Below are 27,269 nucleotides of genomic sequence, written 5' to 3'. Positions count from 1 at the left end.
AGCAGAAGGGAGGTGATTTGGATTTGTTTTGCAGGCACAGGACCTGGGCACCTTACAGTCATGTGACTATGAACTCTGTATACCAGAGTACTCTAGAGTCAAAAGCTTGGCTCAAATCCTGCAAAAGGAGAATGATCCTGAAGAAAACTAGCAAATTATTTTTTCAAATACTCTCAATAAATACTATACTTTACATACTCTGCAGCATCACATTGGAGAACCTGTGAAGCTGCTCAAACATTTGCACAGTGCTACACATGAGATGCCTGTATTAACAGTATTAAAGTAAATGAAATCATCAATTTAGTCAGATAGTTCAAACTCAAAGCAAAGAAGAAACTGGCATGAGCTTGGTTATTCCCTGGCAGATTTTCTGTCCTCTGCGTTCCCTCAATGTGAATGAATAGAAAACATTTACAAAGGGAACAGGGTTGAGGGTCACTACACACCTCAGCATTATATTGCCCCGCTAAAACCCTCCACGCCTTTTCTTTGTCCACTAAATCCCCAACTCACAACAGCTTTGTCCCATCCAAAAAGAGTTTGTTATCCCACTGGCCAGACTGGTAATCCCTACTGCTGCTCACCCGTATGTTTGCGGTGAATCATTCCATCTGCGCAGAAATGGGATGGCACTGCCATGAAGTCTGCCAAAGAGTTTCTATGGTAACAGAGGTCACCATAACAACCCACGTACCATCAGGTCTTGTTAACATGTTGTCATTTTGTTATACAAAGGAATGAAACACTTAAGAAAAAAATTGTACACGTTACACCCTTTAAATTCAGTTTAATACTCAATATTAGGCAATGCACTGTCAGTTGTAATGTACTGTATGAGCTTCAAGAGGGTGACAGTAAATGTGCTGCAATATGCGACGTGCTGTTTTGTCTTCCAGATACAGAGGAACCAAGTTCGACGTTTCCTGGGAACAAGTGTTCAGAGGGCTAAGACTTCAGGTTCGAGGACGTAAAGCAAAGGTCCAGTGTGCCACTATCTGCTCTAAATAAATGGCTTTCACATGAAAGGAGTCAACCCTTCTGACTTGCGCATGAGCATGAAAAACTCACTTCCTGTCAATTAAAGGACCAGGAAGTTCTCACTTTCTGACTGTGGTGGACCAGTGGACAATGATCCTGCTTCCTGTTTTGTGTGAAACAATACGTGCCATCGGTCCACTGGTGTTGTGAGAGCTTTTTGGAGGAGCGTCGTTTGTTGCGAAAAACGACAGAGACTCCATTACTGACAACCACACAGGTGCAACTGTGACCAAAGATGGCACAAGAGCTCAATGCACATGGTGGGTGAAAAGAATGAGGTAGACACAATAACACACACAAAAAAAATCGAATGGACACTTCTGATCCAACTTCAACACTCGCCTTATAGTTTTTTCTTGAACCCATTGTTGTCAGGATGTAAATTGTTTGGGGTTTTTTTTCCTTCCTTTTTAAAACTTAAACACAACTAACACAAAAGCTTTTTTTCCTGTATATAAAATTATAATGTGTATAATTCTTTTAAATCAAATGGACAAGTTGCTGGTTGCGAACGCACTGAGGAGAGTGACCTTTTCAAGTGCTTTCAAAATTTACTGAAACGATTTCACTTTTAAAGATTTGAGTGTAACTTCACGGGTTCTTGTATAATTAATTACTAGAACAGGTATAATGTTTGTACATGAAAAAGCTGGTTTGATTTTAACAGAAGAAATTTCCAGAAAAAAAATCTAATTTCTGTAATTCCCAAAGTGGGAATGGATCTAATCCTGCAAAAAAAGGAGCCTTTCAGAGTACTCATATTTTCATGCATGCTGTTCACATTATTTTAATTACAATTTTTACAGGTTTGCAAAACACTGTATTCAAATGAATCCCTTTATCACTATACACATATAGCCCTGATGTTTGTCACCGATTTTATATTTCAAATTGAAAAAGGATACCATTAAAGCATTTATCATGTTGGGGTGAGGATGAAAAAAAATCTATAGCTTCTTGAGGATGTGATGTCTTGTCTGTCTGTGTAAAACTGGAGGGCAGCTTCTGCTACAGGAACGAAGTAATCTGAATGTAAATGCTAGTAGGCTGGCTCGCTGTAAAATTATACTTGTATTGTGCATATTGGCTATAAGGTTTAGGAGTCTCTGTACACTGTAAGACTGTTTGTAAACATTTAGCAGTGTGTCAGTTTGGTTTTCTAATGGCTGCTGTGGTATTAAAGGAAAACTGGGGCATTTCACTTTGGATTCTTTGGTGAAGTATTTCCTTAATTTAAAACCTACTCACATTAAGGACACATAAAGACATTATTTGATTGTAGCTCCAAATAGCATATTGTATGACAAAACACTGGATGGTCAGAACCAGTTATTTAAGCATTAAATAAATTGTGTTTTAACTCTGAAACTGTGTGATCTCTTTAGGCTTGAGAGTCTGTATATGCAGTGTCGAATAGAATTGTTTTCACTAGCTCACTGACAAAATTTTACTTTACATGACATTAGGAATTTATGTATCAGTTTTCATTAGATGCCCATGTAGTTCAAGTGTGGTGTTCTACTGCTGCGATGGCTCAGTATGCTGATGTCTATGCTGTGGACATGAAAACTATGTAACTTTTCTTTTTTTTCAGTTTTTTTGGGGTGGGTGGGAGTATCAAAGGAAGTCAGATAGGGTGCTGTACCACATCCCCTTATACTACTATGTCAATCAGGGGGTAGAGGATACTTTGATATGGTTGAAGTATCAATTTTGTTAATTTTCTTTGATATGTGTTTTCACCTGAGCAGATTTTTTGATGTACAATTCTTACTAACAGAGTGAAGCCATTGAAATATAACTATTCTAGCACTTTGGTTATTCAAGGTCTTTTAGAGGCTATAACAGCAATGATGCCATCACAAATGTTTCAAACGTCTTTAAAAAAAATCAACCTAAAAACTACAAAAAAATACAATAAAAATGCAGTGATTTTGCAGTACAGTTGTTTCTCTTCTTATCTTTGTGTCCTTGAATGTTTTTTCTTTAATTATTATTATTATTATGTAAGTTGCACGATGGCAGTGATGAGTAGTGATGTCGTGGGAGTTACTGCCCTTCAACCAAAATTATGTGTTTCTCCTCACCTAAGTGTCCTTGGGCGCCTGGCAGCAACACTTTCTCCTTCCAACTGATGGAAAAAATGTAAACTATACCGTAGACATTTCATAGCAACATCTCTCATGCCTTAGCCTTATGACTTTTTAACATAATAAAGCTCAAGTTCAATATTGGATGCCAAAGATGGTAAGATAATGCAGTAGTAATAACATATACACTTGTTAGTTCCTACATTAAAACACAGTAAAGGTAAAATGAGTAACACTGATGATTTTCTTACAATGCAATTCATATGGATCTTACTTTGTAACAACATTTAGTTTGATGCACCACCCGTCTAAATGCTGTTGAAGACGGGCACATCCCAGTCCCTGAAGGTAATGGCCACAGCACAAAACCTGCAAGCCCAGAGGTTCTTTGTCAGTACCCTGTTTGGACAGACCTGTTTTGGCATATGAGGAAACCACACATTCGTAGGCAGATGGTTTTAATGTTGTTGCTAAAAGGCGTAAATGCGAGTGAGTTTGTCCAGTAACCATGATCATCTTTAAAACGAGGTGGAACACAAAGGAAAAACACTGTGCCGCCTACTGATTCATTAGAGTGTTTAAAGCAGTTCTTCCCACATCATCCTGTGACCATGACTACAGTGGCAAGATTATCCCAAGAAAAACACAACCTGCTAGACCTACTTTATGCTTCTTTGATTTAAAGATGAGCATTATTTAAAATAATCCACAGATTACATTAGACACCACTGCTATGGAGCAAGCTGAAAAATCAACCCCCTCTTTGTAATGAAATTTAACACAGAACCTGGAGGTTTCATGCATTTATTAGTCCTTTATTTATTCAGGTAAAAATCTCATTGAGATTTAAAATCTCATTTCCAAGAGAGACCTGGCATTTGGGATGAGATTCACCATTTTTTTTTTGGTTTGTTTTTGTTTTGTTTGTTTTTTTGGGGGGTGACTTTATAAAATCCTGTTTGGGTAAAATTAGGTCTCTCGTCCACTGCACACTGGCTAATTCTCAAAAATAATGCTAAACTAGTTTAAATATTGCTTTATATAGCTGATTCTGAAACACTGGATTTTCAGGGATGGATCCACAATGGAGGATTGCCATTGCAGAATATAGCCAATTCTCTCATTGGAAAAAATGACCTTCGCCTTACATGACAATTTTTGAATTTTTGTTCACTATCTGAGTTGACTAACTCTCACCATGGACTTATTGTGTGAGGGCATTTTGGCTGGTGGGAGGACGTGGGTCTCTGCTCTCCTGTGTGTATCTGTAGAATGGGCATAACAGGTTTGTTTTAGTTTGTAGTGTTGGCTTGGCAATTTTCCCTTAAAAAAACATGAGCAACAGCGACAGTGTAAGGCATGATTGGTCTGTATGGACCATTTTTCTGAACGCCTGCAAATAAAAAGATGTATACGGTGCTGTGAAAAAGTCTTTGCCCCATTCCTGAATTCTTATCTTTTTGCACATTCCTCACACTTAAGTGTTTCAGAAAATCAAACAGATTTTAATGTTAAAAAGATAACCTGAGTGAACACAAAATGCATTTATTAAATGATAATTTCATTTATTAGGGAGCTACAGAAACTCAAAGACACAGGCGAAACAAAGTCATTGCCATCTATCAGTCTGGAAATGTTCACAATGCCATTTCTAAGGTTTGGGACTCCACTGAACCACAGTGAGAGACGACATCCACAGATGGAGAAAACTTGGGACAGCATCTTCCCAGGAACTGGGCAAATTACCAAAATTCCCTGAATCGATGACTCAACCATGACATCATAAAAGAAGCCAGAACAACACCTAAGGGACTTCTGGAAGGTTTGTATCTCATTACACCTCTTTCATAATAAGAACAGCAAACCAACAGTCAAACCTGGTGGTGGTAGTGTGATGGTCTGGGGTTGCTTTGCTGCTTCAGGACCTGGACAACTTGCTGTACTTTATCCGAATTTATGCCTCTGCCAGAAAATCCAGAAGGAGAATCTCTGGCCATCAGTCCATGCACTTGCACATGCACTTGGGTTATACAGAAGAACAATGATCCAAAATACACCAGCAAGTTCACCACTTAATGGCTCCAAAAAACACAATGAGAGTTTTGGAGCAGCCTAGTCAAAATCTGGAATTAAATCTGATCGAGATACTTTGGCACTACTCTGGTTATCTTTGTCTAATATTAAAGCATATTTGATTATCTGAAACATGTAAGAGTGAAAAATATACAAAAAGAAAGAAAGAAAGAAATCCAGAAGGCTGGGAAATACTTTTTCACAGTATTGTATAAAATGAGCATAATGTCATACTGTCAACACAACAGCTGACAAGTAAACACTTACTCTAAGGATGTTGTGGTGTTAGGCATAACACGTGGTTTAGGGTGTGGTGTTGTGTGTTAAGTTTCCCATTTTGCTGGCAATCCTGTCTCGGATTGGGTTTTCAAAGATGCATTTGATGTTATGGGTGTATTAGGTAGTACTGGAGACATCCTGTTGGGGGTGCTATACCGTTAGGCGGGAGCAAGGTCACGCAGTGTACCATTCTGCTGTCTGCGCTCCTCAAACGCTGCAGCTGCCGTCGTCTTCTCTTCTCCACCACACACACCGTCGCACAGCCATGGCGGACAGCGCAAGCGAGAGCGACACCGATGGAGCGGGGAGCAGCTCCGCCACCCCGATGTCGTCCTCCGCTTCAAATTCGGGGAAACCGAGCATAGTCATTTCACAGTTTCGTTTGGAGGAACTGACCAACCGACTCGCCTCGTTACAGCAGGAGAATAAAGTTCTTAAAATTGAGCTGGAAACATTTAAACTCAAGTGCAAAGCCCTGCAGGAGGAGAATCGGGACCTCCGCAAAGCTAGCGTCACCATTGTGAGTAATGTTAGCTAGCTAACTAGCGAGATGCTATCCCCACCCTGTTTGCTGTTTTGCATTTGTCAGTAAGTTAGCGCTAGCGAGTGTTGTTTGATTAAAGCTGAATGAGTGCTACGTGGAAATGTTACCTGAATTCGGCCGTAATTCTTTGCTGTTATGTTAGCCCTACTAACATTAGCTACCTGCTAATTTAGCCAGCGGGACAACGTCTGCTAGGTGGTCGAGCTGCGATATCCTGCTACTTTGCTTTGTGTTATTTTGTGTTGCTAATCGTGGCTAACGTTAGATGAATTGCTAACGTCAACCAGAAAAAACGTCAAAAAAATTGGGTGGGCACCTCACGATGTGAGTTAACAGATTGATTGTAGATGTGTGGTCAGCTGATTACTCACTGCTCGGCATTGTCACCACGCTATGGCCAACATGGATATGGTAACTGAGTGAAAATAAATAGCCCACCAGAAGCCTTGGCACCGACTGATGCGTCATATTTCTTCATGCTCGGTTAATCAGTCCTAGCTTCATAAAAATGTGTAACCGATCTGCTGGATAGATGGGAAATATGTAGGCCAAACTTAGCGAGCTAGCTAAATGCCACGCTCTAAACGTCTGCAAACCCAACCACACTTTCACACTGTCCACCCTCTGTGTAAATTTGTGAAGCTTAACTAGCTGTTTGGCTTTTATAATCCGCTCTGTTTTTCATAACGGCCTGCGAAGCAGAATTTATTTTTCAGGTCAGGAGAGAATAAGGGATGGGTGAATTTGAGAGTGGCAAGGACGCATGTATCACAAGCAGTGTAATGCTAGCTGTTCTAGCTGTCCCAACACATTTCTTTATCCGCCCCCCCAGCCCATGTTTCACTCAGTCACCCATTGCTGCAATATCTCTTGAGTCATTTGAAAGAATTATGCTTCCTCTTTGGCTGGCAAGCATCACTGCAGCAGTCTTTAGTTGATTGGTGCATGTTTCCCCTCACTGTCAGTAAGTTATAGTTTAATCAGGATAAAGGTGAAAACAGTGTGATGTGCCAGAAGCAAGAGTTTGTCACTGATATTTCTTCTGTCCCTTTGTCTTTTTGTGTTTTCTGTCCCACAGCAAGCGAGAGCAGAGCAGGAGGAAGAATTTATCAGTAACACCTTGTTCAAGAAAATCCAGGCTCTTCAGAAGGAGAAGGAAACCTTGGCAGTCAACTATGAGAAGGAGGAAGAATTCCTCACCAATGAACTGTCAAGGAAACTCATGCAAGTGAGTGATAGAAACAAAATTGGATGGGGAGGTGCACACTTTTAATGCACATTTTGGAGTTCTTTATGCCAGACGGAGTGGAGAATAGTGTAATTAGTTTAAAGTTTTCCCCTGTTATCTTACTGATCACAAACGTCAGTGTGGTATATCGTTTCTTCATGCCGTGTTATGCAAATTTCTTAAGTATTGTTGCTCTTGTTCACGATGTGCGGGGTGCTTGTCTATGCACACAGCAGCTAGTGCATTATCATCAACTGCAATTCTACTTGCCTGAAGCCTGGAAAAGCTCAAGATGACTTCACTGCAGCTGCTAGCACGTCTAAATGACTCTCAAATTACTCTCCTCATGTTGTCGGTTATTTGGTTCAGTCTGTTTTCCACATCGTATTTTCCCAACTACAGAGCATATAGCACTCGCTCTCACATTTTGAATAGATAGCTGTAGGGTGACTAATGGTTTGTTGATATCTAAAGAAGTAGGGATGTGGAAGAGATGCATGCAAATGTCTCAGCAAAACCTGCTTAAGGTCATACAGATTTACTTGTTTGAGCTTTTTTAATATTCTTATCTTAGAATTTAACATGCAACAGACTTGTATCTGCCTATGTCAGTAGATTAGTTGCTTAAAAATTGGGGTGACAGATGGGAAAATCAACTGAATATCAAAATTTATAATACTGGGCATGCAAATGACTCTACGGAGAAGCATTTTTGGGACGAATTTTGTTTTATTTGGGTTTTCCCAGCCATTACTTTTGCTGGACTTTTTAGCTGCATTGTCTGTATTTGAATAGCCTAACAACACAAGCACGCCAGCCCTGATTTTAAACTTGTGCCTTGTATTTTAAACATTCACATGACCATAGGCAGTCTCATGTGCTGAATATTACATCTTGTAAATACACCAAAAACATCCCTGATAATGTCAAATTGAGACCTTAAAGGTGTACTGGGCTGCATTACATATTCCTACAAATCCCACCCTCTTAATTTTTGTTGATGGTACTGAAAACAACAGTACCTATTTTAAAGGAAGCTGATGAAACTCTCTATTTTCCTCTAATACTTATTATTAGAGCACATGATACTAAACAGAGTCCCATCCAACTTTGCCTTTGTTCTGGTGCCAGTCAGAAAGAGCCTCTGCTTACAGAAGAGCCTAGTAGAATATAATCTCTCTCCAAGGACTTCATAGTCTGGCATTTATTCTTCAGTCTGTTTATAATGTTAACACAGTATAAAGGGTTGGATTGCTTTTATTAAATAGTTTCTAGTGTTAACTGAAGCAAGGCACCTTATTAAAACAAAATGGTTAGTTTTAATTAGGAAAACGTGCCTGCAGTTTGGGTGGGGCACAACTTGGTAACCTGGTTTTGCATCCAGGATACTGCACAGCACTCGACACTCCATGAATGGAGTCATTGTAAGTTTAAACAGACTGATGTTTTGAGGTTTTCTAGTTATTTTTCTCAACAGCATGATGGAAATGGTTATATTTCCCTCTTCATTTTTTTTTCCTTTAAATGAATTTGCATATCTTTCCCCATAATGAGTAATCATTTATATAATCCATCACAGAGCTGTCCCATTTTGAATCAGCGCTGAGCCGCACCCTTTTTCATGCTGGTGAACTGCCAAAAGTGATTACTTGGGTTGCCAAAACATTATTTTATACTGTCTGTTCTTCTGGGAAGTTTACCCTGAAACCAGTGGAATTGTCTAATGACGCTGTCTTTTATTATTATTTCATTGTATAAGCTGTGGTCATCTCTGTGGTCATCAAACAGCTTTTGCATGTCTCATTGTGAGTTTGTTTTTTTCCTCTCCCTTTTTCCTCATCTGTTTCTTCTCTTCATCTGTCAATGCACTGCTCTCTCCTTTTAAATTTTAGCTCCAGCATGAGAAGGCTGAGTTGGAGCAGCATTTGGAGCAGGAGCAGGAGTTCCAGGTTAACAAGCTCATGAAAAAGATCAAGAAAATGGAGAACGAAACCATTTCAAAGCAGCTAACCCTGGAACAGGTATGCTTATTATGGTAAAATGGGAAAGATTTGCTCATCCAGTGCAGTGCAGGCTATCCTTAAACTTCCATTTGTTCAGTCGCCATGGTAGAGTGAGATGCAAAAAATCTCAACGTCGTTTTTCTTCCCACTGAATCTTAAGTGGAAAGAACATTTTGGTCTGTGGCTGGGTCAAACCTGCTGAAGCCACCGCATAATGTCTCCATGCCCTGACAGGAGATGTGCAGGCATTCGTTGTTGGTACTCGCTTATTAACGTGTCAGATTGATGGAGTGCGATGCCACTGTGCATCTTGGCCAGATACAAATATAACCAAAAGTTATTTCACCTAAAAATCTGTCTCAGCTTCTTAAAGACACCAGTCTTAGCAATAAAATACAAATATTTACTTTCTTAAACTAAAAACTTAACCCATAACATCAACTTAAAAAATCATTATGACATGTCATAATGTCATATGCCTTTAATTTTTAGAATACAAACTCTGAACTGAGATCTTGGATTTGCAATACAGTGTTTTTGTGCACAATCCTGAATTCTTGTGAATGCTTCAAGGTTTCTCTTTCTGCATGCCACGCTCTGCTTTATCTTTCATTTTTCAGTTGAGGCGGGAGAAGATCGACCTTGAGAACACATTAGAGCAGGAGCAAGAAGCTCTGGTCAACCGACTGTGGAAGCGAATGGACAAACTGGAGGCTGAGAAAAGGTGATGAGACATACTGTGCTTCTTTTTTTGGCCATATACATAATGATTAGATTAATTGTGGCCAAAGTTCAAAACAATGAGGTAAACATTTAAAACGGACTCAGCTGAATACTTCCAAAAGAAGCTTCCAAAGTTTTTCATCTTTTATGACACGCTAACATCAGCTTATCTTGGATTTCTTTATATGGTCTTCTGTTCAGTAGGCAGATGAGTTTCCTTTGCTCTTTCCTGACAGTAGACGAATGTTTCAGTTTACTTTATTGTTGCCAACTTTGTTGCAACTCTTTTCCAAAAAGTGCCTTGCAGCACATGTCACTTTTCTTTTTTTTAAAAGCACACAGCTCTTCTCACCAGACTGTTGTTGGTGAGAGTGTCAAGAGAGAGAGCGACGCAAGCAAGTTTATTTTCCATTTCCAGCATGAAGAGAAACAAATGTAGAATCATGAGAAACGTTGTTTACATACAACGATGATTGAGTTAACTGACCAGTGAGCATAAACGTGTGGGTGAAATGTCACTAAGTCATAACAATTGCGTGTTTCTTTTTCCGATTGTTTGTTTTTAAAAATTTCAAGACTTTTCTTTGGGAAAAAGTGGCAAAATGGTAAGGTACGCTAAATATGCCATGAACCTGATGGCCCAATATCTTTAAAAAGAAAAAGCTAGCTACAAACTGAAATGGTAGTATTAAATGGAGGGAAAAAGACTTTTACTTTTCATTTTTGACAAAATTAATTTATACATTTACTAATGGGTTAAGTACTTGTTATATGAATGAAATATATTTGTTTGCATTGTTTTATTTTATAGTTAGTATAAAAATGTGCCAGTGTACCTTTTATATTCATTGCTTGTCTGTGTAAAGCAAAAAGTAATTAGTTTATTAATTTTAACTTAAATGTTAAAATCAAATAAACAGCATTAAGTAACTTTTCTTTTAAATTGCAGTTTTAACAGTAAGCTGAACTATTAATTATCTGTTTGCATAAATGCCCAATTACATATATAAAATTAACTTAAAGGTTATACATCTAATTTTAGTATTTTTTTTTTAAATACAAATAATAATAAGTGGAACATTTTGAATAATAATAATAATAATAATCCTGTGTTTTGTTTTATTTTTCCAATTTTCCAAACTAGAATCCTTCAGGAGAAGCTGGACCAGCCTGTGTCGGCTCCACCATCTCCAAGAGATGTTTCCATGGAAATCGACTCACCGGAGAACATGATGCGGCATATCCGCTTCCTGAAGAATGAGGTGGAGAGGCTTAAGAAGAGCTTGCGCACCACTGAGCTGCAGCGTAAGTGGCCACTCAACTTGTCACATGATCAGAAGGAAAGTCGGTCTGAAGGGAGAGATGCCCTCAAGTGTTGATTAAGGAAGTGGTTGGTAAAATCGATTCTCAGATAAGTGCTTGTGCTTGTCCACTTGGAAAAAACAGGATCCTCTTTAGCCTGGTGCCTCCATACTCATATTTCTGTAGATTTGCTCTAATGCAATATACAGTCATGTTACATCATTATTTACTGGTCATATTACACTGGATGGAAAGGAGAAAAAGAAAGGAATGGAGCTGTACACTGTTAAAAAACAAGACACTAAGAAAGGTTGTAATCTGTAATCGATTCCTTCTTTTGAAATGGTTAACCTGAACTCTGTTCTTAATCTAGGTGATTCTCGTTGTTTTGCCCCAAAAGGAAGCAGTCTTACAAGTGCTTACATGTGCCCTTCCTTTTATTAAAAGAAAAAGAAAAGATTGTCCATATTGGTGACTGATAACCTGTTTGTATATTACCATTAATATATTTAATGGATGGATGTTGCCACTGTAACATCCCACTTTGGTTTTTAGATGCCACATTTTGAAGCCGTAGAGTTAGTGTTCTGGTCACACCCATGTTGTTTTGCTCAGCTATTGCTTAAGGCTAGCTATCTTGTTTAGATAGCTAGCGTTCATAAACTATACAGGTGCAACATATAGACACACCTGTGTCCTAAATAGTGCAAAGTAGCAAATTAATAAATTACTAGAACTTGACACTAAATGTCAAAGTGGGTACACCTCAAACTTTATGCCTAACAAGTATCCAAATGGCCAAGTTATTTAAAAAAAAAGAAAGAAAAAAAAAAAGCACTGTACAGTTGTAAAGAAGGGGAAACTATGCTACTTCTTTAAAAAAAAAAAAAATATGATATTGAATTAGGCTTTTTAACTGGTAGTCTTTGGGGATTCACTGCAGTTTTGGCACTGTGCTCTTCGCCTCTCTTCTCTCGCTCTCTCTGTGCCCTAGAAGACACTGATAAATGATAAGAATTAAGATTTAAGTAGCATCCGGAAAAGAAAATGGCACACACATTCCTTAAAATTTGGTTCAATTCAATCAAAGTCAATTCATCTTTATCTATATAATGCCAAATCACAACAATAGTCAGCTCAAGGAGCGTTTAGATACTGGGAGTGGGGGTTGCTCACTGGATTACTTGGTTATGGTTGACGGTGATCTGATCCAGCCTTCACAGAAAGCTTTATCAAAGAGGAAGGTTTTGCATCTCGCCCAAATTTAGAGAGGGTTTGTATCTGTATGTATAGTGTGAAAAGCATTGGTCCCAGCACAGAACCCTGTAGAAATCCATGACTAACTCCTGTCTCGTGATCTCATCATTATCACTTAGGTTATAATTATAGGGAGCAGTAGGAAAACTGTGAGCAGTTAATCTCAATCCAAAAGATGCATGTAAAATGCAACCAGACTTCGGATCTTGTCTCACACAAAATGATCTTGTAGATTGTTATTTTCTTCTTTATACATAACTGCTTGTGACTGCAGTGATCTGGTGGTTTAATAGAGGCAGCCTTGGGCATTAAAGCATTTGATTTTTTTTTTTTTTTCCCCTATAGGGGGAAAAAAAAAAATCATATTAATCCATATTAATGTGGATTAATATTAGAGCACTGCACTTGATTGCAGACATTGATAACAGAGCTTGTTTTATGGCTTATTTAAAAAGTACTAACACTACATGGACGAAATACTGGGTCGCCTACAGATTACACCTACAGGAGCTCCTCGGCCATGGAAACGCATGCCATGCAGGTCCAATTTTTGTCCTGGTTAATGCCAGAGGAGGTTTGGACCTCTGCTGTTGAGTCAGCAGAGCTTTGGCAGCCTTTAGCCTCTGTGTGCTTCAGTATTTGGTGACCTTGTACAACTTTACTTGGTCTGCCGCTTTGAGCCCGAGTCACTGTGGTTCTTAAACACTTTCACTTTATTATAACACCACTTACAGTTAGGTGTTTGTTTTCTATAGACCTGTAGCAATGAGACTGAAAGCCCAGGTTTTCCATATAATGGAGGTTGTGGACAAAATAGTTTTCAGATAGCAAGAAGTGATAAAGATTGGTGGATTTTAGAGACATTGATCATAATGCTCAACTCAGATTGTCATTCGGCATCATTGTGGCTATGGTTTGAGTTCGCCACTAGGTGGGGATGTCAGACCAGCCTTAAACACGTGCTCCCAAAGCTCGGCCAAGTGACAAGACACCAGAAATACTGAAAGTTGTTGCTTCCATTAGTCTTAGTTGAGATTGTTTTTGACCTACTTTCACTTTTTTCCTAAAATGACAACAATGTATTACACAAGCAAACTGGGTTACACTCACAGCTCTTAAAGAGGGTATTATGTTATGCTAGGAGTAGTGCAGGTGTAATTTGTATTAATGTATAGTAATAGTGAGATTCTGTAAAGTTTAAATCACAATGTTCACTTTCAGATACAGAGAAACGTGCCCAGTATATAGAGGAGGAGCGACACATGAGGGAGGAGAACATCCGGCTGCAGAGAAAGCTTCAGAGAGAAATGGAGCGCAGGGAGGCCCTGTGTAGACAACTGTCAGAGAGTGAATCCAGTCTGGAGATGGATGATGAGAGGTAGGTGCAACAATCACAAGGGCAGATGATCAAAAAGTTCACAATAACACACAAAGTCATACATACCTGCAAATAAAGAGAAAATGGATTGAACTACACGCTGGAGCTCGATGTTTCTTAGAGGCATTTGGCTTCACTGGACATTTATACTGCTGACATAGCCAGCTGGATAAAGGGACCTGTGAGAATGAAAAGATGAGGGCACAAAAGTAGGGCAAATGCAAATGACAAAAGGCGTGTTTGCCACAACAGCACACAACAATTGGTCTTCCAGTAGGCAGTCATTGTTGCTGTTAAAAAGGCTTTGTGATAAAGCAAGGTGACACCATGGTGTCTGTTAACCTTTTGGCTGTCTGTCAGACACAAAAAACACCAAGCTTAAGTCGGTTCCGCATTCCTTGGTGTTTCATCTTAATTGTAAAAACAGCTTCTTTTCTTTTTAATCAATGTTTAACACTGACCTGCAGATTCAGGTCATGCCATCGCCACAATGTTTACTTCTGATACTAGTAGAAATGTCAAAATAATTAGCAGTAGCTTTGTTTGGTTTTGAAAGACCTGCGCTTTCTTGATCAAACTTAAACGAAACCAAATTTTGGCTTAAATGGACCTTACAGACTTCCTTCTGTTTGTGAGTGAATGGTCCATTTGAACCTTGTGCAATCCTTTCTATTCCTGGGACCAATTAACCCTCAGACACAAGTTGTACCAGATGGTCCTTCTTTTTATTCAGAAGTCAAAACAAGACCAAGTAGTTAGGGGTGGCTTCAGGGTTTATGTTTACTAAAACAAAACAAACACTGTTGCACTTCGCTGAGTATGGGGTTATCCACCAGATTTTTTATTTTATTTTTTTTTCTTAAGCATACCAACTCTTCCTACTATTGCTGCTCAAACTGGCTCATTGTGTATGATTCAACATAACCAAATAAGGATTTTACTGGTTTAATGCTTTCAGTCAAATCAGTTTAGTAGCATGTTGAAAGACAAAGTTGTTTACAACATTAAATCAACTTTCTGCATGTTGTCTCCTTCCGCAGTGGCAAGAGGATGTAAAACAAACCCCCACTATTGGGGGTTTGTAATTGTAATGGTTAAGAAAACAAATGTATGTAAAACACTATCCAGTTCAAGTTTCTTTATTGTTGTGTACCTGGTTCAGGCCTCTGTATCAGATGCATGGGTGTCACTTGTCTTTCAAGTCAGAGTGCAGGGGGGAGAAAGCTAACTTTTTTTTTAGTTAGTTACACTTTAATGTTATTACAGTTAATGAAAAACCAAATAATATTTTGAGAAAATAATTATAACTTAAAAAATATTTATAGAGCTAATATCCTTAGTTGTACTGTTTTTTTTTTTAAAAAAAACTCATTACAGCTTACCTAATGAGGCTTTAATGGGCACATTTACTGTGATTTTTGCACTTATAGAAAACTGTGTCAGCTGCCTTCAAAAAAGCTCTTTTTCCAACATATGCCCTACATGAGGTAATACTTTACAAGATTCAAATTCACTCTGAAACTAATAAAAACTAGGAAGAAGAAAACAAAGGCTTGTACCATGCTGGGCTCTCTAAATAGCTTTAGTATATGGCCATTTCAAACGAGCAACATATGGCAGTAAAATCTCAGTTTATATTAAATCTTCCTGATTATCAGTAGAAACTTTGTTAATTTTAGGCAAAAGCTTTAAATAAAAAAAAAAAAAAAAAAGTTTTCTGCATGCACAGGATACTCCTTTCATCAGACTCAGACGGCGACACCAGTATCTTCTCCTCAGGAACTTGAAAATGTATCGTGTTTTTCTCCCATACAAAATAAGCCAAATTGAGCACTTTTAGAAACCCACTTTGAGTTACCATTGAGATGCAATGTGATGCTTTTCACATTGCATCTCAAGGAGTAACTGTCATCATTGATTTAGCACTTTTTGCCTGTTTAACACATTACAATAGGCTTGGATTGCTTTTTGCATTACAAAAATATGTCGTACTTTTAGGTACTTCAACGAGATGTCTGCACAGGGTCTGCGAGCCAGGACCGTGTCCAGCCCCATCCCTTACACTCCCTCTCCCAGCTCCAGCCGACCGATATCACCAGGTAGGTAAAAACACAACAATAAACGGCCTTTGATAGCGGTTAATAAAACTTTTTGCCAGACAGCAAGCTTTATCTTTGTTCCAGCTTTTATCTCAAAATCTTGTAGGTACTCTGTCAAATCAAGACCACACATTTACAGCTTAATTGTCACACCGCATTTTATATAAGCTTCGTGTTCGGGTAGAACTTTGCTGCTCACTGTGAGCGTGACAGACCATGATGTGGGGTTGACACTGAATACCATCTAAAAGTTCATTAACTAATAAAAAGAAGATGAAAATATTCTGGAGACATGAGATCCAAGCAGAACTAAGTGGTCTAAAAAGTCAGACGAGCACATTTGCCCTGCCCTGGGAAAGGGTACAGCTTTTTTTGGTTTTGTTTGTTTTGAAAATGTGACAAAATGTCAACGCTTGGGAGGAAGAGAAGAGCAAGACGTATAAACACATTTCGCATTTGATGTCAATGAAAATAAGACTCGTAGTGAACCATGTGGAGCAGCTAAAAACACGACAAACTTTTTCACCCTACACTTTATTTTATTAAACTTAATGAAATTTAGATTTTGTCTACTACAATCCTATAATTTGTTGACTAAAATGAGACTTAAACTAAATGTCAGAAAACTGAAATGAAGTCAAAATTTGCTCTCAAATTTAACACTGGTGGATACACTCCTAGCTTACTGATCTTGGCACTATAGGTAATTGAATAAAGATTATTATTGAATGAATGACCATTTGTAGAAGTATAAAAAGTGTAGGAAAAAACAGAAGAAAGAAGAATAAAATAATAATTATTAGTATAATAAAAGGGAGAGCACCATCACATTTCAGTTGCCCTTACTCTCTTTAGGCACAGACCTAACACTAAAAATAGTGCAGAAAAAAATTAACATCCATTTCTGGTCTGCATACTAGTTTATGATACAATAAGGTATGATATCAAAGTAAATATTTGGTCAATGAGAAAACAGTCATCCTGTGCCAGAACACTGGTAGCCACAAAGAACTTCCCTCTTATATCGAAGTAATCTTGGAGTAAGTATTGAGGAGGAAAATGAAAGTGTCTAGAATTGATGTTAACTTCTAATAAAATATCTTTCTCCCTCTGGCTGTCCCATCTGCTTATAGGTCTCTCATATGGCACCCACACAGTTGGCTTCACTCCTCCAGCTACACTGTCCAGAGCTGCCATTTCCCACTACAACACCCCCGCCCTGCACGTCCACGGAGGCTCCTCTCATGCCGTAGCAGTAAGTGACACCACCCACATCATCTTTTAGAACATTGAGAATTCACACGTTTTTGTTTTATTTTATATACATATATATGTTGGGGGTTTTTTGTGTTTTTTGTGTTTTGTTTTGTTTTTTTTTACCAGATTTCCCGTAGGTTAACTCAAAAATAGTTGCTCTGTAAACAAGTAAATAATTGACAATAAAAATAATAGGTATGTAACCTTTTTGTATTATAACATTATTTCAGTTTTATTGGGGGTATGAAGATGTTTTCCAGTTCAAGTACATAGAAATGATAAACAAGTTTAATGATTAAAAGTTCTGTGTTAATTGTGACTTCATAAGAGCAGCAGTTTGCTCTGAGTCAGCATGATCTTTGAACTATATTTAATCAGTGAGCTGTGTCCATCAAATGAACCTTAAATGAGGACACCCACGTGGAGAATATGTACTGCCTGTTGTTTTGTTAAATTTACTGCCCTGTCTATATTTTTTTAATGTCAAGGCTAGCTCTATTGATAGTACAGTACACGCCAGCATGGTGGATCTTTAATGCAACGACGACTATGACGTTAACTGTCACCTTTCAGTGGTTATTTAAAGGTCTAACCTGTTTGCATTCCCATGTAGGGCTGCCACGATTAGTCGACTAGTCACGATTACGTCGACTATTAAAATCGTTGACGACTAATTTAATAGTCGACGCGTCGTTTGAAGCTTTGTAAGATCCCAAAAGACGCAGGAATAAGTAGTAGTATTTAAGAGTGTAATAACGGACTGAAACAGAAGATGGCAGCACTGCATGTACAAGGATGCCAGCTGCCGTTAAACCCCGAAGAAGAAGAAACTGTGTTCCAGAATTCATAGCGCGGCCCAGCGCAGTTGTCAACAATGGCGGCAGCTAGTTAGTTTTAATATTACAATTATTATTCTTTCTGGGTCACAAAATAAACGTTTAACATATTTTCAGGTGAGAATGTAGCTGTGTAAACCTCAAATATCTGCTCAGTCTATCAAGACACCACATATTTTCAAAAGCGCTCCGACGTTTTCGGAGAGGTCTGTTACCCACCAGCTCGATAGAGAGCCGGGGTTCTAGGCTCATTAGAGTCGGTGAGAACACCGGACTCCCGGCAAATCGTTTTCAAACTCACCGCCGTCTTTCGCTTACTCGGGTTAAACATGTAATATAAGTCACTTAGATAACTTAAAAATGTTATTGTTTGGCTTTTTTTTAGTATTTTATTTGTTCCTGAGTAAATTGGTTTGGCTGAGAAATAAAGTTATAGTTTTTGCACAGATGAATAAACGTCAAGCAGACAACTGATTATCAGAAGTGTGAGATGCTCGAGAATATGCTCCGGTGTCCTGTTATATTTTAGATAGCAAGGAGCAGACGGCTGAGTTTATTAAACTTCACTGAAACAATCTGCAAATTTCATTAAAAGTGTAATAAACTATCATCTTGTCTTTATTTTTAGTCAGCACATACCTTAAACACTTCAAGCTGTAAGCTAATGATAGTTATATAAGAGCAGACGCATGCTGGTGCAATAAGCTGTACATTTTACGTCCAATGGATGCATGATCTGATTAGTCGACTAATCGCAAAAATAATCGGTGACTAGTCGACTATCAAAATAATCGTTTGTGGCAGCCCTATTCCCATGTCATGACTTTTAGATATTATAGTCCTTAAAATGAATATAAGTAGGAGGAATAAAGCTGTGTGTCCACCAGTATTCACCCAGTATAGGAGTCAAGATTTTGACTCCCAAAGAATACTGGCTTCTGCAAATACTGTTTGTATTGTTGGCGTCAATACTAGAACTTACTTCCCATAACTCATAAATGTCCTAAGCTCCAATTAGCTGTGTCTCCATCTCTTCAGCACACTGATAACTAAAGCAACACTGCCTTATCTATGTATATTTATTAATAAGATATAGATATGTTTTAGTAATATTTTACACCAGGGTTATGGTCTGAACCTGTTCCTATAAACAACCAGTTTCTATTATGCCTCCTATCCAAAAGAGCATCATAAAGTCATAAAATATATAAATATCTCACCAGTGTTTCCCCTGGCATTACCTTGCCAAGGCTAGTTTTGATGAAAATACCATTAACTATAATATTGCTATAGTAGTTACACTGTGGAAGTTTTATTTAAAGCAGAATCATTTCATAATTTAAAAGTGAAGGTAAGAACAAATGTGGATTTGGTTTGGGGTAATAATGTGTGATGCACACAGCACTGTTCTGATAGTAGTAATGTGTATATGTATAGAGCTATGTTACATAAACAAACGGATGTCATAACCCTTATCAACTAAAGTGGGAAATGAGCTGGGGTGTGTAAATTGTGAGAGACTGCTCACAAAATGAATGATTACTGTTAAGTTTGTGTGTCTGTTTACAAAAAAAGTACTCAAATTAAGTTCAGCCACCCGGTTGATTCAGTAGTAATATTTGACCTCCAGAGAACATCATGATGATACAAAATTGCCATCAACAATCCCCTCAATGATTGTAAACTTTGTCTGCCGTACACACATTATGTACCAGTTGTTGTATTAAATATGGAGTTAGCATTGTGCATGTTTGTGTGGTTTATTTTTAGGACTTAAGCTAATGATGATACATCGTACTCTACCTCACACAAGACGAGATGTGAGGGAGAGTAGTCTCGAGTAACGGCACACAACAGGTCTGCCCTTCCTACCTTAGGCTTCCCAGTCAAAGTCCCCGTTTAATACAGGCAGTCTGTCAGTCTCACCATCAAGAGATTGGGATGCAGTACGCCAAGCTTATTTGACTACATAAAACTGCTGGCAGACAGTGGAGACATAGTTCGGTGTCGTAGACACTGAACCACATGCTGGCGCCAGATGAAATTCACAGCTGGGACCAGTTGATTCCCAGTCTGCCCTGCTCCCAAAAAGAATATCCAGGCTCTTTGTAAATATGCTTCTTCCAGACTGGCCTTAATTAGTAACGCAGACCACTACATCACATCTGGGCAGATCTGCTCTCCAGGCATGCTCCATTACAAAGATTGGGCTATTATGAAGTAGATGCGGATCGCTTAAAGAGAAAAGGCATCTTCAGTCATTCATGCACTGTTTGCCCCAGGGCATGTCAGAGTTCATGCTTGCCCATTGTATTGATGGTATTTTCTCCACTGGCTTCTTCTTCATCTGAAGAACAGCAGCAGCACATGTTGCATCCTGTTTATGCTTGACAAATTTATGCAGAACTAAGAGTTTATGGAGAAGTGATCAACTTTTCATTTTCTGGGCTACATTATTACAAACCTACAGCTCTCACACTGGATTATGAAGGCATTTGGTTTATCCTGTCCAAGTCAGGGTCTGTGTTTGCCAGTGCACCTGCAAGCTCATTCCACATGGGGTCTGTCACTCAGGTGTGAAGGAGGTTTCAATCAAGAAAATCCACGCACTTGCAGGCTTATCCTCTGCCCTTTACATTTGTCCTGTTTTAGAAGCTTCCAGTTTACAAAATGGGATAAAAACTGGAAGGCAGCTCAGGTAATACTCAGTTCTTGGTCTTCCCTTGAACTTTTTTAAGTGCTCTTGATCGCTGGAGATAAGCTCTTCTGGCAATATGAGGGCCTCCATGTTCCAAAGTGAGAAGTGAAATGCTAGGAATGGTAGCTTTGGGTTACTTGCGTAACCCTGGTCCTCAGAATAGCATGCCTGAGATGTCTCCCCAGACTGTCTGACTGTTGCAATCAATGGGCATTAAAGTTTGGCATAATGAGATGGTTTAGACATAAATCCTTCTGAGGAATAGGCAGGGAGGCATAAGACTGAGTGAGACTGCTCTGAGAAGGGTTCTGCCATGCTGGTACAGTTTTATAGTTACTACCTGGATTAAAAATGTATGTAGGGGGCATCTTTTTTTTTATTTTTTTTATTAAACTTTCCTCCCAATTGTTGGAGCTCATTTATATCTCTCTCCTAGCATTCTCCCTGTTTCATAACCTAAATGAATTTACTCTGTTCTTCTATGTAGATGTTATAGACCACTGTCATTACTTAGCTCATCCAAGAATTTTTAGGGAAATGACTGGCTGGGAAATCAGAACCTCGAAAAGATTACTTTTTTCGTTTATTCATTCCATTTGTCAGGCTAGAATTGCTGTTATCAGGTCATGATGAACAGCTCAGTAGGGGAAACATGACTGAGACATGTAATCGTGCCGTTTATGATCTTTTTCCTGCAGTGGTTTGTAACTCTGGGAGCACAGTCCAACAAAAAGAGTTGATACTTCCACAACTACCCTCCTGGCTATGTCTGGGAAAAATTAAAGCCGCCTAAACTTTTTAAAAATGTATTGATTAAACAAAATTTCTCCAAATGTCTGTTTGCCATAAACTCCATTTTCTGCATGAATTTTTTCGAATTCTGTCATCTGGTTGTGATTTACAAGCAATCTGTGTTTATTTGTTTCTTTCTCCTTCTGTCAAACAGCGGCCTTCCCCAAGAAGAAGCACCAGCCCTGACAAATTCAAACGTCCAACACCCCCACCCTCCCCCAACACGCACTCAGGGGCCCAACAGGCTCAGCCTCCGCTACCCCCGCCAGCTCAACCCATGGTCCAATCCATGTCCTCCCCGGCAGCCATGTCACAGCATGCATCAACAGCGCAGCAGCAGCCTCCCTCCCAGCCTTAAAGCCACACACACAGTCTCTGTCTTTGCGCGTGAGTGCGCCCACTGAATGCCACGATGCTAATGCAGCAGCTTCCATCATTACCAGCTCTGGAAGTGAAGTTTCTTACTCTTTACCAACTCAACAAAAGACGCAGCTTCAAAAGTTTTGGAGGGAAAAGAAACAAGATAGCTACTCACCTTCAGTGAGGCTATCTGCCTGCCAAATCTTCATGTGGCGTTACTTAACTTCTCTTAAAAGGAATGGATAATTGAAAAATAATCGCTTCTGGGATTTGTAGGATAATTATCTGTTCCACCTTTTGTCTTGTACATGTTTTTTTTTCTTTGCTTGGGACTTTAGCTGGTTGGAATTGTTGTTGTGGCGCTTCTAAGATAGCACAAACAGCACATACAGTATGTTTCATGGTTATGTTTTACGATAGGTTGGATGTTTGGATCGATCGATCGATGGATGGATGTATGGCTAGAGATTTGGATGGCTAAATAGATGGATGTGGTCAATTATTTTCATGCCTATAATATGACACTTGATTGCAGTAATGTCCTCCACTCCAGATCACCCTCTGTCATTAAAGCAGTGTAAAACAGTTCACCACAACCCCAAGTTTAACGTGGCTTTGATTAGGTCAACAAAACGGTGTCATAGAAGAGTGCTTGGAGTTTCTCCATTATAATAGGGCATTGATCAAACGGTGCTTGCAGCACAGGTATTTTAGTTTGTGTAAGCATTCAAAGATCTGCTGCTCCTATGTTAAAATGAAAAGGAAAAAAAGCATCAACGAGGATGGACACATAAACCACAGATAAATGTCGCCTTTTGAGGTGTTTGAAAATATAGTCTGAGGTGTTACAACTTAGTCATGTACTCAGTCTCTTCTCTGATCTTCTCTCTCTGGTGTATTTCTGAAAGCTTCTGTCATCCTTATGGATATTCCCATCAGAAAAAAGAAAAAACAATGCTCTTTACACTAAATATACATACTGCGAAAACATTCTAAATGAATGGTACTGTTGAACTAAATTTCTATGTATGATTAAAGCTCTTGAGATGACAACTTCTGTTTTAATTGTGAATTTTATGAATATCGTTTGATACTCAGTTGTAATGTAATAACTGTGGGTGTAACACTGATAAGCAAACCTGGAAGACAATCTTTTTTTTTTTTTTTCACTTTCACACCTGCGATTTGATGCACTTGCTTAATTTAACAGAACATTTCAACAGGCTCAAAAATGCATCTTTTTGTGTATTTAGCTTCACTGGAATGCTTCACTGTGGTAGTTATGAGAGTCTGACAAACCTCTGAAGTAGTTGATGGAAAATGTTTGTGCCTTAAATAAACTGCACCAACAAAGCTCACAACCTGGAACAGTAGAAAAATTTTTATATTTTTTATATTCAACCTTTAACATTATATGGCAGTATGCGTTTATGAGCACAGGTAGGTACACTTCAACACAGGTATGACTTCCAAGGGTTAATGTCTTACCAAAATGGCTCAGTGAATATGATAGATTGCTGTAAAAGTTTGCAAAGGCTCCTTAAGGGTGATTCTAAGTGACTTTTTTTTTTTTTTTTTCCCTCTACAGACACCAGCAGGTCAGCTGCCACTTACTCAGTCTCCCACAGTGGATTTACGGTACACTTGTAGTTCCTAGAGGATATAATGACCGGTGATTCCCCGACTTCCTCTAAAGTGTGTCACCATGAGGGTGACTCTTGAAATGTCTCCAGAGAAATGTGTGGATAAACATGGCTATTTATGTTTAACGGCAGAATAGTAAATCCTAAACACTGTTGTGGTCCTCAGACACCTTCGCTATTCTGCTAAAACGACGCTCCCTCTGATGTGATGCTCTTAAACTCTTTGCCTATCGGGATTATTTATAGTGATCTTTAGAGAACTGAACTTGTGAACATGATATCAAATTGATAAAAAATGAACTTCTAAATCTACCTGTTAAATATGTTCACATTTTAACTGTTATTTCAGTCTGATATTAAAATGGTAGGTAGATCAGCAGTTTGCGTTGCCAGCCATGCTGCTAACTACAAATTGAAATAAAGATTTTTTTTATCATTTGATGTTAATCTGTTGCAACAACCACATCATGTGATGTCCTCTTGTATAGATCCGCTGACGCTCGACTTGACTGTGCCAGTGTCTGATTTTCATTTCCTACTACACATGGTTCTAACCGGTTTCAACTGGATGGAGACCGGAGGAGTGGTTTCCATAAATCACTCATTCCAGGATCATTTAACACGCTAAACCTTTGTAATGTGGGTGCAATAACCTGTGGTGGGAAGAGAACAGACAAGGATGACAGCCTACAAAACACATTAGGCTTCCATTAGGTCTCTGCACATAACTGTTCCCATTTGCACATACACTCAGCTTAATCTCACCAAAATCAAAATATACATCTCATCCTAAGAGTGACATAAGTATATCTTTGTTTGAAGGCTTGCTGAGAGTTCTGGCACAACTAAAGTGGATCCTGTGTTTTTCTACTGTGGTGCGGTGTTCTCGCTTACTGTTAAAGCCAGCAACCTGAACTAATCCAAGCACGAATCCATACTGGAAGCTCAGGGTGGCAATGCTGGGTATTAAAGTGGCCTTTAACCTCTGCAGCTTTTTGGAGCTAGGATAGCCAAACCACCCAAGATTTATCCAGACTGCGGGGCGGCGCTGTGTGCGTACACCTGCCAAGCCTCTTACGGAAAGGCACAGCGGGCCACTGAACCTCAGGTGTCATAAAAGTGTTAGATAAAAAGACAAGCTATTAAACTGTCATAAGGTCAGCTCACATAAATCTCACGGGAATGGCTGAGTAATGTGAGCATAATGTCTCAATGAGACTATTTTCAAAATACATTTCTTTATATTTGAATATGGGATATACATTACAAGACATTACTTGTAAAGAACAAAATGATTGCTCAAGCCCACACACAGTGGTTGGGGTTAATCCACAGATCTCAGTGTTAATATTTTTTATGTCTTGGTTGACAGCTGGAGTTTATAATTATTTTTTAAAGCAACTGAAATTGTGTTTAATCCTAATTTCAAACCTCACATAAATGGCATGTGTCGCAAATGCTATTTTACCATGTGGAGCAACAATTATGGATTGCAAAAGGAACAACTGTTTATTTTAGGCTTGCATAGGCTTAACTTTGCAATGCTAGTGAGCCTTAAGGCATTTAAGGTCTACCAGCAAGTTATAAGTCAAAACACATGTGGAGCTTATCAAACATTGTGATCAGCAGTGTGAAATACCTTGGATTACAGCTGAGGAAAAGAGGCCAGTAATTATTCAGGTCAACCGTATTGACACATTTAGTCACCTCCAAACTGAGGAATTACTAAACACCTGGGCATAGATGCAGGTGATTCTCTCTAGTAGTCTTTATAAATGACTTTATATGCTCTGTGATCTCAGGTTGGCTGAACTGTTATCTTTGATCTTGTACATGAAGATGCAAAAGGAAACATGTTTGCAAAGCTTCAAGCATATAACTTTAACAATCATGTGAAGATGTGTCAAATTTCACTTTCATTACTACTGCAGTATCAAACGGGTGTTGTAAACCAAACTTACTTTACTGCTATATTAAGCTTGCAAAACATAAAGCTTAAAATTTAAGATCAGTGGATCTTAGATGGATTTTAACCCAGTGGAATTAATAGTCCATATATGGAACCTGGGAATGTGTGAATGCATCAACATCAATTCTAGTTTCAGTCAGTAGTGTTTTAAAGTGTGTCATAGCCACTCTGTAATCCACTCCCCAAACAACCTCAAATTCCTAGCTCTGTCTGTGACATGCACTACATCTAGCTGAAACTGGTTTGGAGCAACATGTCAGTGTAATGTGACTGTAAAGTACAATTAATTCTGTCTCCCTTTTTCTTTTTTCCACTTAATTTTTCAGGCAGAAGGGGATTATGGAGCCTAAATCTTTTCAGTAAGACCCCTTTTGGCAGCAGACCTCAGCTCTGGGAAAAAGCATCAAAGATCCTCAGGAATTTTGAGTTCATTCAGTGTACAAACCTGTTTTACCTCTCCTTTCTTCCTCTCCTCTCCCATTCTACTCTGCTTCCCACCATCACGCCCACTTTTCGTTGGTGACTTGGTTTCACAGTGTTACTGACCTGAGGTTATGAGAATGGGAACAAACAACATGGATGATATAACTTTATGATGCTACAACAGAATGATTATAGCGACTAATCTCCCTGCTGTCATTCTATGTATGTAAATAATGTATGGATTAAATTAAAAGTCAACATTTCCTGGGACACCCTATGTTTAAAAAAATGTCTGATTGCTGTATGTTGTTTTCTTTTGTTTTGGGGACAGAACAAGATTTTGGGGAGTTAAAGCCTATATAAGCTCTTATTTTTTATAAACACTTTTTTATAAAGCAAAACATTTTTTTCAAGTGAATCCCAAACTCTGATAATGTGTGCCTTCTCTTTATAAATCATTGGAAATGCAGCTATTATTCCTTGTTCCCTTGATTACCATAAACAAAATCACCAGCACTACAATCTCATGCATATTTTGTGGTTTGTGGTTCATACATGTATGTTTTTCTCCGGCTTCATTTAAACTGAATAGAGATTCTCTTTAGTGTGTTGGATACCATGTTACCTGCATGGTAGCTCTCTATGATGCAGCTCGTTTTCACTCATATTCGTTATGATTTTAAACAGACTCCAGTTATTTCCAGCGATGTGATGACAGATTATGATTTTGTACCTGCATTCCTTTAACCTGCGCTCACCGGGAAGATGACTCCACTCACTGCGTCCTGCTGATGCAGTGTGGTGCTATAACTATCCATCAACCGGTTCGGACTGGACTGATGGAAATATTAATGATGACACCAGAGGGAAAGAGCCCTTACTCTGAGACCGGTTCGTTAGTACGAGAACCCCAAACTTTCAGCTTGATCAGTCAGATGAAAACAGTAGATTTCTTTCTACGTGTTTGTATTATTATTTTATAGCTACCGTTAGTTATCGTCATTATTACTCTTTCTCATTGCTTCAAAGAGCAGCTTTACAAAAACAGATCCTTCATTTGTCCCCTATGACCCGGAGAGCTTCCAGGTAAACAGGTTTGTGCATGTGCGTGTGTGCGCGCATCCACCCCCCAACCCCGATTTGCGCTTTTGAATACTTGCTTGTTTTACACGAAACAGGAGAAAAACATACATGTCTGAAGCACAAACCACATCCGCCGCATCGCTAAGAGCCGTTCTGTCTCTGTCTTCTGCGCTCCAGGCGCGCAAGCGAAA

The 27,269-nt window shown here is 38.8% G+C and overlaps 2 protein-coding genes and 1 long non-coding RNA gene across 41 annotated transcripts in view; 2 read left to right on the top strand and 1 right to left on the bottom strand.

Moving 5' to 3' along the window:
* ank3a (ankyrin 3a) overlaps positions 1–2,985 on the top strand; it is a 118,444-nt gene extending 115,459 nt beyond the window's left edge. For all 39 annotated transcript variants that reach the window (XM_025897635.1, XM_025897650.1, XM_025897646.1 and 36 more), the window contains one exon: positions 900–2,985. The gene's annotated coding sequence lies outside the window, so the exon portion shown is untranslated. The remainder of the gene's footprint in view (positions 1–899) is intronic.
* A 2,642-nt stretch (positions 2,986–5,627) lies between these two features.
* Positions 5,628–22,741, top strand: LOC100708579 (coiled-coil domain-containing protein 6). Its single transcript, XM_003438403.5, has 9 exons — positions 5,628–6,003; positions 7,106–7,255; positions 9,148–9,276; positions 9,879–9,982; positions 11,126–11,286; positions 13,762–13,918; positions 15,917–16,017; positions 17,151–17,272; positions 21,755–22,741. The coding sequence occupies exons 1-9, from the start codon at positions 5,749–5,751 to the stop codon at positions 21,956–21,958; spliced, it is 1,383 nt and encodes a 460-aa protein (XP_003438451.1). The 5' UTR covers positions 5,628–5,748; the 3' UTR covers positions 21,959–22,741.
* Positions 22,463–27,256, bottom strand: LOC109204832 (uncharacterized). The gene is made up of 2 exons (XR_002064354.2): positions 27,204–27,256; positions 22,463–26,118 (listed from the first exon to the last, which is right to left on the bottom strand). It is a non-coding gene; the product is annotated as an uncharacterized LOC109204832 (long non-coding RNA).
* Positions 27,257–27,269: the final 13 nt, after the last annotated feature.

The sequence above is a fragment of the Oreochromis niloticus genome, linkage group LG13, assembly GCF_001858045.2.
Source record: "Oreochromis niloticus isolate F11D_XX linkage group LG13, O_niloticus_UMD_NMBU, whole genome shotgun sequence".
Classification (NCBI taxonomy): Eukaryota; Metazoa; Chordata; class Actinopteri; order Cichliformes; family Cichlidae; genus Oreochromis; species Oreochromis niloticus.
Note: the sequence above shows the minus strand (reverse complement) of the source record. Positions and strands in the feature narration are given on the sequence as shown.

Bases quoted from the DNA above. Each gene is read 5' to 3' on its own strand.
- LOC100708579 (XM_003438403.5), top strand. From the start codon at position 5,749: ATGGCGGACAGCGCAAGCGAGAGCGACACCGATGGAGCGGGGAGCAGC. The intron at 9,983-11,125 runs GTGATGAGACAT...TTTCCAAACTAG, and splicing joins AAACTGGAGGCTGAGAAAAG to AATCCTTCAGGAGAAGCTGG. The intron at 17,273-21,754 runs GTAAGTGACACC...TCTGTCAAACAG, and splicing joins GCTCCTCTCATGCCGTAGCA to CGGCCTTCCCCAAGAAGAAG.